Source organism: Vigna unguiculata, chromosome 5, assembly GCF_037176805.1.
Source record: "Vigna unguiculata cultivar grain cowpea cultivar isolate G323 ecotype 2 chromosome 5, ASM3717680v1, whole genome shotgun sequence".
Taxonomy (NCBI): domain Eukaryota; kingdom Viridiplantae; phylum Streptophyta; class Magnoliopsida; order Fabales; family Fabaceae; genus Vigna; species Vigna unguiculata.
This window is the reverse complement of record NC_140796.1, coordinates 47,806,283-47,818,327: the sequence shown is the minus strand read 5'-3', so window position 1 is coordinate 47,818,327 and position 12,045 is coordinate 47,806,283. Positions and strand designations below refer to the sequence as shown.

Here is a 12,045-nt window from a genome sequence, read left to right as displayed (position 1 = left end):
TTGTTTCATTATTTTTCATGTTGTGTTATCTATTTATGATAGTTTGTTGAAACAAACCCTAGGTACATTATACATCCAAAATGAATAAGTTGTAGTCTTGCTTTTGCCACATAACTAGTTCATATTTAGAAGTTTCAAACAACGAAAAAAAAATTATTGTTGAAAACTAATAAACCAGTCTCCCCTTTATATATTTAAATTAAAATTTCTAGTATATCAATAAACAGTTTTAATCCTTTAATCGCTATATTTTATTTTAATAAATGTAAACAATATGTTAGAGTTGATTTTTTGTCAGGTGGGAATCCATATAATTAAAATTACAAAAAGAAATACTTCAAACATTACAAAATAAAATCAAACTATTAAGTTATCTTTTTTACAATATATTACTAAATTACAAATTCAAACTTTTGAGTGCTAAATTACAAATTCAAACTTTTGAGTAACTGATATTTTATGCGACTATACTCACATTTTTTTTCATTTTTAAAATGATAATGATATTATAATTTTTTTTATTTTCGTTCTTTATTTTTTAACATGATTTGATTTAATGTAAATTATTGATTAATATATCATTAATTTTATTTTTGAAAAATCAATGATCTATATTAAATCATATTACACAATAAAAAATAAAATTTAAAGAATAATTTCCCTTTCAGAAAAAGTGTTAAAACATATGAAAGTAAGTGCCTAATTCCGAACACATTCATCGTACATACATGTATACGTGTCCTAAATTAGTGAGAAACAGAGAAGTAGGTGAATTGAGTTGTGTTACACGGTCAAAGAAGAAGACCCCAAAAAATGTTCTTATGATTCCTTCAGTGGTACCAACACAAAAAAGATGGAAAACGCATCTTCCATGTTTCCACATAGATATTTTCTTCAATTCATCTCACAGGAAATGGAGCCACGTGTTATTAATCCAGAGAAATTTTCTCACATTGCTGCATGACGTCGATGTTTCCAACAACATTTGTTTCATATATCGGAACCTCTGTTACGATGTTGCCTTTTCAAAATTTCCCTTAGCTTTCACTGAATCTGGAAAAACCAGCTGTTGTGACTATGAAATTATGAATGTGTGTGCGTAGCAAAATATAAAGTCAAATCTATTTCAACACTGCAGTTGAAAATAATGTAATCATGAAGCTAATACAATGCATTTGCTTCCAAAGTTGGATACCTAAATTACTGTAACTGTTAATGAAATTTATTAGAAGAAATGTAAGCTTTGAAGTTTGTGTTTTAAATCGAGTTCGGTTGGCTAACTACGATAAATCAATAAACTCTCATAAATTGTCGTCTTCTAACAGAAATAAAATAAAAAACTAATTGTGTTTTTTTTTATAGCTTATAAAAAAAATATTGATCTCATCGTTTCTTATGTATGTTACGAAAAGATGTTTTCCTTGATATTTTGGTGTGATATGAGTTTGACCGAAAGAAAATGAATATAATAGTGAAAATAATAATAGGATTATAGAAGAACAAAATGATGAAAGTTTATAATGGAGCACCGACACGTGCCGATCTCACCGACCTATGAAAAAAAAAATGTTATGGTATTGACTTTGTAACGACAAGCATATCCAAGAGTGGTTTCAAATGTTTGAATTGTTCCACCGAAAGTGAAAGTGAGGGTAGAATACGTGGATGCTGTACCTCAACAAATTTCCTCTGCTTTTCTTTACCCACATGCAACGCAACGTTACCACCCTCTTCACAAAATTCATTTTAACCAACCTTGCCAAATTCACCCAAGTCTCACAAAATTCACTACAGTTATAAATGTATTCTTTCAAGATTTTAAATTACAATTAATATCCATATTTCACATCCAATTAGTATGCATATTTGTAAAAGAATTCATTTCTCATAATTTTGTAAAATATTCACATTAAAAGTTGTATAAAAATATGAAATTTTGTTATGATAAATAACAATAAAAAAGTTTAATATACTTTTTGCTTATAATTAGATACCACTTTGTTGGGAATATACACAATCTTAATTTTCGTTTGAATAGGATTAAAAAAAATCTATATTTTACAATATAAGAAATGTAGTGAAATTAAAAGGAGTTCATAAAGAAAAATTGATGCATAATAAAAACATGTCATGTAACATGAGAACCGGTGTCATTGGATTGAATGGTAACCACACAATGTATTTGCAATGTAAACGTGGTTTGAGTGTCATCAATAACAATATGATTCATTCTTTTTTTTCAAATCCATCAAATCAACCTTATATTTCTTAAGTATTAGTAAAATAATTGAACTCATAATTTCTCACATTTTTTTTACCGTTCAATCTTTTATTTATTAGTGGAAAAATTGAACTCACAGCTTCTCAATATATATATATTATGTACAACGGTTTAGTTTTTTTACTGTGTTCATAGTAATTGTAGACCTAGATTACTGTTCCATATTTTCAAACTTTTAAAGAGTCATTAGATAGTTTAAATCGTTGGATAGTGTAAACATGATTATATTTGTTAAATGTAACTGAAATCTTTAAAAGAAATCTCATTTTAAAAAAAAAAAGGCCTATAACTTTGTTGTTTTTGAAAAGAGGAAAAAAAAACTTCATTTGTGCCTAACTAAATAACAAATGTGCATTACTCACCATGTTCTTACTCTCATTGGAGGTTTGTATTTATTCAATTAAGTTTGATGAAAGAAAGCTTGAATGTCAAGTCCACCTTATCCCAAATTCAAATTGTATGATTGTGCAATCCATTTTATGCATTCTTAATATTAACAATTTGGTTAGCATAATTATTAAGATGTTAATATAAATTATTCTAAAGTGTAATTGTTTTTTACATAAACTAAAATGAATTTATGCACAAATTAAACATAAATTCGTTTAAAAACATATATAAATACAAATTAATAAATTCATCGGTGGTGAAAAGAACCAGTATAATAATTTCAATCATCCTACAAATTCCAATAGTAAATTTTTGCTTTTTATATCTACTAATATTTAAGCTTATATACACATTAAAGAGTATTTAATAAATACAAAAAGAAAAAATAATTATTGTATTTGGATTACAATATTTATTTTAATGCTTGTGATAAGTTACTGCTGTAATAATTGTTAAACATGAGTGGAGGTAAATTTGTAAAAACATCAATAACTAGAAAAGGGACTAATTGGATGGAGATAATGATAATAAACATACTTCAAGCAAGCTGCTTCAGTCACTGAATTAAACTTTCAAAAGGAACTACTCTCAAACACTAGTCAGCTTTTCGTATATTTATAGTATTTCTTCTCTTTCATTCTCATCTATATTCTTCTATACTTCTTTGTAAAAGATAAATGGAGTAAGTAAACAATATTTTTGTTTTGTTTTACGTTAGAAAACAAAAACTATGCTGTCTAATCGACCAAGTTGTTCAAGGTTAGAGCAACCTCAATGAACGTAACAAAAGTTCATGAATCTTTATCACCAGAAACTATATGTATAAAAATCACTAGTTATCATCTTTTCTATTCTTGTTTAATGCTTTGACGATGATGGAAAATTTAAAAAGAACAAACTTGTATATTACTATATTTTAAAATAAGGCATCAATTAGTTTAATAGAATTTGGTAAGAGCAGTTAATTATTCTATGCTTGCCACTGGAACAAACCATGATTTGAGAAGAAATTTTTGTTTTGTGCTGCTAGAATCGGCTTGAGGTGAAATTGAAGAATTCTTCAGGAGATACTATACTTTATTTGAAAGCATAAATATCTTCGACCCAAAATATCTACTAGCTTTTTTTTTATCCTTTGTCCTTGGTGCATGAATCATCCACCTTCACAACAGAACAATGTCTGCTGCAAGAGCTTTTTTCTTAAGTCATGAATCTTGTCCCAAAAAATTATTTTATTTTTAATCTTTGTAGTAAAACAGAATGGAATTTGTGTAGAAGAAATATCTGAGCAATGATGATAACACCAATCCCCTCTTAACACATGAATAGCACAGTTATGTAACTGTTTGGTTCCAACTTGCTTTTGTTGCAATATGTGGAAAGCTGATACATTAATCTCAGAGTGCGTGACTGAAAGGTGACCGAAGGTGGTAGAGAATGAAATTATCGAAAGAGATTGGTGCTGAAGCAAAGACACAACCTTGTGGGCTCCACTCTAGCCAACCACATGAACTATCATTTTTTCTTAAAATAAAAGTTCAATTTAAACCTCTTTCTGCCTCTCATATAAACCTCTCTCCCAACCCTATTTTTTCCCTCACAACACAATCTCGGCTTCTCTTTCTCATCGCATCAAAATCTCTCATCGAAATCATCTCTGCTCGCTCTCTCTTCTTTGATTTTTTCTCTTTCCACACACAGATTCAAGATGGGTAGCTCTAAAGGAAATAACTTTCGCATCCGATTCTGTTTTTTGTTTTATCAGTGTTAGAACAGAACAAGCCCAGATTCTGAAACTCGATCTTTGTTTTCTTACACCTGAGCTTCGATCACTTTTATTTCCTGAAACCATTCATCTTATATTAAGTTAAATTCCTCGAAACAAGCTTTAGTTTTGGGAGAGCGAGCAGTGTTGTGTATTTATAAACACTCATGGCTGCAGCGAACAGTGGGAAATTCGATGTGGGAGATGAAACTCACAATTGTTCCGAAAAGGGAAGTGAAAGCGTTGATTGGGAGATTGAAAAGAGAAACGGCGTGGGTTCAAGCTCTCAGAGGCGTCAATGGAAGCCAGTTTTTGATGATACTTCCATTTCACATAATAGACCTCTGAAGAAAATCCGGAGCCCCGATCGGCATGAAACAAACCAATCTTCCTCCTCTTCTTCTTCTTCTGTTCCTTTTCAACCTTCTCCTCTCTCTGCCCCTCCCTCATCCTCTTCCAGAATCGTGTTCCCTTTCGCCTTCAACGGTTCCCAACACCCAATGCAATTCCCGCACCAATTCGGAGCCGCAAATTCACCTTTCCCTCACCCCTCTTTCCAAAACCACCAACAGCAGATGATATCATTCGGGTCCCAACAACAAAACCTTCCCTTTCCACCAATCATGGCCCGAGATTCTTCTCTTCCACACCACCACCACCATCATCAACAGCATCCGCAGCAACTTCTTCAGCATTGGAGAGACGCTCTGAGTCTAAGTCCCAGAGGAATGTTTACCCACTTGGGGCCAGATGGAAGGCCATTGTTCAGGCCTCCAACGCAGCCCATAAACACCACCAAGCTCTACAGAGGAGTGAGGCAACGCCATTGGGGAAAATGGGTCGCTGAAATTCGTCTTCCTCGAAACAGAACGCGTCTCTGGCTAGGCACATTTGACACGGCGGAGGACGCCGCCATGGCCTACGACCGCGAAGCCTTCAAACTCCGAGGAGAAAATGCCAGACTCAATTTCCCCGAACTGTTCCTCAACAAGGACAAAAACGAACAAGTTCAAGAAGAAGCTTCTTCACCTGTTCAAGACCAGCATGAACAAAAACCTGTTCCTCTAGGCCGTGACATGCCAAGAGAAGAGTCTAATGAGAATGACTCGGGAATTGGATCGAGCGACGCCACTGTGAGCGATGAGGTTCATGCTGCTGCTCCTTCTGCAGAAGGAGGTGAAGGGGTTTCTCAGGAACTTGTTTGGGGAGAAATGTCTGCATGGTTCAATGCTATTCCTGCAGCTTGGGGACCCGGTAGCCCTGTGTGGGATGATTTGGATCCCACCAATAATCTTCTTTACCAATCACACGTTCCTTTTTCAAATTCCAATCAGCAACAGATCAATGATGCCTCTGATGATGCTCAGAGACAAGAACACAACACGGAATCAGGTTACTTATGGAAGGATCAGGATTGATTCAAGTTAATTTTCTTCTCCTAGTTGCTTCTTTCTCACTGGTTGCTGATATTTTTACCACAACCTGTGAACCAACCCTGTCTCTAATATTCATTCTTAGAATATCTGTGCTGTACTAAGGCTCATTGTATTTCAGGGCCTTTCAGCACCCATTCACCGTGTTCTGTTTTTCAACCTTGTTTCAAGGTTTTTACTTGACTCTTCTGCACTATAATTATTTAGTATTGAATGTAGCAAAGGTAGTTGGTATGATGAGAGAAGAAGGAGACGGTTTTGTGATTTCCTTCTCTGTTGTTCCATCCGTTATGAGCTATGTTTTTCTGCTCCAAGGATGGATTTTTACTATTATTACTTCATTTCTAGTTTGTATCCATCATGTTTTTTTCTTGGTATATTAAATCTCCAGCAGCATTTTGCATTATTGCAGTGTGTGTGTGTATATATCCAATTAGCATGTTATTGTTTGGATTTGGTTAATTTTGGAAGAACTAAAACAGAGAAAGTAAGAAGGGAAATAAAAAGATGCTATTGTTGCCTTGTGGTATAAGTTGAAGAGACCTGGGTCCTAGCCTACCCTAATATTGAAAGCAGATAATGTTGACTAACACCAATCAATCTATGAAGCAAGCATATCTAGTTCCTATAAATTTGACCATGTAATGATTTTTCTTATAATAGCATTAATACCGTTTTTAATTTTTAAATTTATGTAAAAAATTGAAATTTATCTGATATTAATATTTTTTAGGTATTAACTAAAGTAGATTGATATTTAGAGAAAGGAAAAAAAATAATATATCACAATTATTTTTAAGTATATATTAAAATATTGTCGAACAGTATATAGCTAAACTAAAATGAATCGGTATCGTTCTAGTCTCTTTGAAATTATACAAATATTTTAAGTTCCATCGTTTTCTTTCTTCTCACTGTTCTCAACTTGTGTATAACCAAAAGGAAAGACCAGAACACTCTCATCTTCTCCAAAAACACTTAAGAAGTTTCTTAGAACATTAAAATAACATTTTTGGGTGAATATAATAATACGAATGATTAAGTACAAAGTCTGAAAATATCAAACTCGTTCATCATTTAGCATGCGCCTCTTATACAACGAGAACTAGACATTAGAACTGCAATATTTTAAAAGAAATAAATTGTGACTGATAATATTTTATTTTAATTATTTTTCGTTTTCTTGATATTATGAAAAGTCTTTAGTAAAAGGAAAAATGGAGTTTAACTCTGGCCTGTGAATCCCACCAAATATGGATTCAAAAATTGTCTGTTGTAGGTTTGGAGCAAAGATGATGCAAATGAGGACAAAAGTAAACGCAGACTTTCGACGTTAATTATTGCAACTAATATTTTATTTTCAAAGGATAATTAAGTATGGTTAGCAGAAGTGGGCCCAATCACCGGCCCATGAGATCATCACATTTCTTACTTGCGACGGCACGATAACGATGAGCTTTAACATGATTAATAATGATTTTAATCCAAATCATGTGGTTAATTACACACCATGATCACGATCATATTCATGTACAAGGTAATGATACTAAACGATAAAAAAAATATCTTGGAGCAGGAAGCTAGCTATGGTAGTGACGTAGCTATATTTAATTAAGGTCACTGTTCATCCCATCTAAACCAAACCTAATCTTTTAATGCTCTTCTCATTAAGGGACCTTTCATCAACATTTCCTCATTATAAATAAATTATATAATTGATGAACTTTCGGAAAAAAAAAATAAGAAGAATGATTTTTTACCTCTCTAAGTATGACAATTTTTTTTTTTGTATGTACACCTGTTACTAGCCTTTAATTTAATCCTTTTATAAAAATAATTTTTTTAATTTAAGAATATAATTGAAATATGTGCCTAAAATTGAATATGAGTATATTATGTGATGAAAAATTATTTATATGCCGAAATAATAGGAGTTATTTTTGTTAAGTTTTATTGGAAAGTGATTTTATATTGTTTTGTAATATCTTTTTTTTTCTTCTTAAATTATTTCATAATCTTTTAAAAAAAATAGATAATTTTTTTTGAAATGTGAAAAAGAATGAAGTTTAAATATTCTCATATTTTTTGGGAGAAAAATTATTGTATAGATAAGTTAGTTTTTTTATGATTGGAAAATAAAATTTGGTATGATAGTATGCCTTATAATATTGGTCTTGATTATTTTTATAATAGATATAAATTTCATCTATTTAGAGTTATTTAGCTTCATCGAAGAAAGTTTTTTATATATTTTTTTGGTTCCATGTCTTTTGTTATTATTTTTCTTTATAATAGTATTTTTATATAATGATAAGCTATCAGTGTATTTTGAGAAATTGATCTATCTAAAATGTTATAGTATACCTAAAATGAGTTTTATTAAAAAAAAAACTTAAGAAGAAAGAATACAATAGAAAGAACCCTAACCGGAAGAAGAAGAAGCGAAAAGAGAAAACAGAAGAAAGGAAAAGAAAAAGAGAAGAAGATCAAGAACACAAAATTCTAGAATTCTTGATTCCGATTGAGAGTCGAATCACAGAGAAGGTAAGTTCGTGGAGGAAGAGTTTGAAATGAAAATGGATAAGAAGGTAAGGAACAAAAGGATTTGAAATGAGTTTACCAAAAACATATTAGCTAGAGTTCTTAGAAAGGTACTTTGAAAATGATGTTACCATTATATTAGATAAACTTTTCCTCATGTATGATTAAAATATGTTTTGTATGTATCTAGTTACGTATCTTCTATAGCAAATTGAGATGTTACATCATGTATTTCTTGTGCATAGTTTGCAAAGATATCAAAAGTGTATGAAATCTACAAAATCTCATCAATGCTCAAATTAACTTATTAACTAAGATGAGGTTAGTTATTTGTAGGGTTCCCACTAGCCAATTAAAGCATAGTTGCATACATTAGTTGTCTAAATATTTTGATCACACAAGGAATTCAAATGAATCAAACACCAACTGTTTGATGAAATGCAACGCAAAAGTTAAGAGGTAAAAGTAGAGAAAACAAGTTGAGGAAGTTGATAGAAGTAAGTGGGGTTCCAAGTTGCCTTGCCAACAAGCATATAACAAAAATCATTATTGCTTTCCTACTATTTGAACTGTATCCATCACCAATTTGTTTGGATTCTACATTAATAATACTTTATCCTCATCATAACCCAAACTTCAAGTAACAAGCAATGTCATCTTCAATGTTAAAAGCTAATTACATCCATATCTACCAACAATGAAGCTTACATGACTTAGAACCACACAAAATAACCTTGCGAGTTTTTTCAAGCGTATTTAGGTTGAATTGCTTATTTATATGAAGAAAACGTTAAAGATTTCATTAAACTATTGCCATAGTCAGGGAAGGTCCTTTTAAAGGACATAGGGGACTCCCCTACGTTTTTTTCCTTTTTTATTTTTTATATATATTTCAAAATATATTTATATATTATTTTATTATTTATATTAATTTAGTTTAAAAATAAAATAAAATTTGAAAAAATTACATTTTCACCCTCTTTTGTAATTTTTTGTTTTCTTTTATTTGGTTTCTCTCTCCCCTACTAGGGATATAAAAAAAATCCGTACCCGTGAGTATTCGTAGATAAAACTCGCAACGGATAGAAAATGGATACCCGTGGATAATGAGTACGAGTATTTTTTACACCTGCATGTTAACGGGGCAGGTATGGGTATCATAGTATCTGTACCCATTGATACCCGTACCAGCTATACTTTAATTTAAATTAAAAAAATTATTAAAATATTAACACATTGATTTTGTATTGGTTATTTTTTATCAATTGGTTTTAAAATATCTTTATTTATTTGTAAACTGTCATTCAACACTATTTAAATGAGCTATTTCAACTTTGTTTGAAATTTATAAAGGTTATGCATTATATTTTATTTGAATTTATTGTTAAATTTTTTTATTAAATATTAAATATTTCTTTTGTCAATACCCGCGGGTACCCGTGGATATCTGTGGATATTAAAGAAGTATGCATATACCTGTGGATATATGTGGATATTAAAAAAAGTATGTGGATACCTGCACGGATATGGGTACAAGGCGGATATTTATCCAACAGGTAGGGTATGGGGAAGCTACATGCATAACTTGTACCTTACCTGTCATGACATCCCTACCCCCTACCTTATCTTTTTCTTACCTCTTCTTTCTATTTCAATTTTCACCCACAATCTCTCATCATTTTTAAAATTAAATTGCACTAAGGCAAGATTGAATAGTTAAGGAATATTTTGGACGAACAATTTCTTTTTCTACCCCTTTTTTTCGAAGCAATTTGTTTTCCTCTTATATGTGATTTTTCTACATTATAGGCATATCTATATCCGTTATAAATCATAAAATCATGATCGAACTCTTCTTTGAGTAGAGAGAGTTATTTTAGGCTTTGAAGCTATGTAAGGGAAGAACGTTATTACTTTAAGGTAGAGGAAACTAATCATTTAGAAGTTGTTAATTTTTTTAAAATATTGAGTCTTGGTTTTGAGATATAATTTGGAATATTCATAATTTTATCTTTTTCTAAACAGGTGAGAAATGACAAATTTATATTAGAAAAATTATGATAAAAAGTAAACAAATTAATTCTTTTTTTCAAGAGAAAAGTTTGTGATGAAGATGAAAAAAATACATTTGTGTCAACTAAACTTGAGAGACTTCATGAAAATCCAAGATTTGAAGAAAATAAAAAATAACTCTCTAAAGTCCTTAGAGTTACATATAATGAATTTGAAAATTCTTTAGAATGTTAGAACGTGATTCGGTTCAAATTTGACAATACTCACCAAATAAAATTGATGAGCACCAAATCAAAATGATGAGGTACAAAACATTTATCTAAAAGAATGCTCATATCAAATATATCTAGAAAATTATTATTCATTCTAATTCAATTATTGAAGATTTTAAGTTATCTAAAGAGAGTAAAGTAACAAATTGACTAAAGGTAATTTTTGTTTAATATATCATTGTTGATTACTTTATATTTTACTTTTATATATATTATTCTCATATTTTTTTAAGATTTGTTAGTTTGGATAAAATAAAAACTTTTTTAATTAAAAAATAATAATTTATATTAAAAAAAGTAATATGGCTTCCTGAAATTTGTTTTCTAAGTTCTGGTCATAGTGATTCATAAACACTTAAAATATCGGATACGCTATTATAGATATTTTGGAAGAAGATTAATTAAACGTGAAAGTAAGGATAAAGAGAAGCATATTTCCAAGTTTTTAGAAATAATTGTTCCAGGCAAGAGTATTTTAATATGATGATTAGTTTTTTAAATGGAACATTTAAAGTTGGGTGTTTTCGTCAAATGTGCATTATATAACTTTTGGTTAGTTTATCCAATTACCTTCAAATTTTTTGTAAATGGTGATTATGACGTTTTTAAGATTCTTGAGTTCTTTTTTATTAGTTTCAAAAATAAGTTAGCATTTTTCAAGATATATTTGTTCTAACTTTTTTTCCTCTCCTAATTTTTCCTTCCTCTCCTAATATTATATGAAATTTTCTTGCAAATTTGTTAAAAATATTTGTAAGAAAAGACTTTTCTCTGTCATTTTATATAAGAATTTTAATTGGCAAGTAATTTCTTCGTGGGTAATCATTTTCTACAAAATTATAAAATTAGCACGTATTTTCTACAAAATTTGTTGCGAAAAGTGTTTTATACAAAATATTTTGCAAGAAAATTGGTAACAATTTCATGTAATTTTTTTTTCACAAAAAAAGTTGTAAATATTTTCTACAAAAAAATTTTCAAAACAAAATTTGACAGGAAATATAAGTTTTTTTTAACAGTGATTACTTAATTAATAATTTTAAAATTAAACTTAAAAGACGTAATTACTCAAGTACTATTTATAAAGGACATAATATAAGATAAGATCTCCTCTCCCTAAAGAGTCCACATAATATGTTACTCATATACAATAGAATTTTTATTTCAAAAGGGGTGATAATTCATACTTTTATAAAGCAACATGAAATTTTGAAAATGCAATCGATTGGAGAAATATAGTTGCATACGTCGTCGTATTACCATGCAATATAATTTTGCACTTTGGAGTTCCAAACTTACAATGTTAGTGATGCTACTGTGAATGATTATGTGTCCCTGCAAAGCAACTAA

General features: G+C 30.2%; 1 protein-coding gene across 1 annotated transcript; it reads left to right on the top strand.

The window, feature by feature from the left end:
• Positions 1–4,229: 4,229 nt before the first annotated feature.
• LOC114183678 (ethylene-responsive transcription factor ERF053-like) lies at positions 4,230–6,275 on the top strand. Its single transcript, XM_028070783.2, has one exon. It carries the CDS (start codon positions 4,604–4,606, stop codon positions 5,852–5,854), a length of 1,251 nt encoding a protein of 416 aa, XP_027926584.1. The 5' UTR covers positions 4,230–4,603; the 3' UTR covers positions 5,855–6,275.
• The last annotated feature ends 5,770 nt before the right edge of the window (positions 6,276–12,045 follow it).

Bases quoted from the DNA above. Each gene is read 5' to 3' on its own strand.
- LOC114183678 (XM_028070783.2), top strand. From the start codon at position 4,604: ATGGCTGCAGCGAACAGTGGGAAATTCGATGTGGGAGATGAAACTCAC.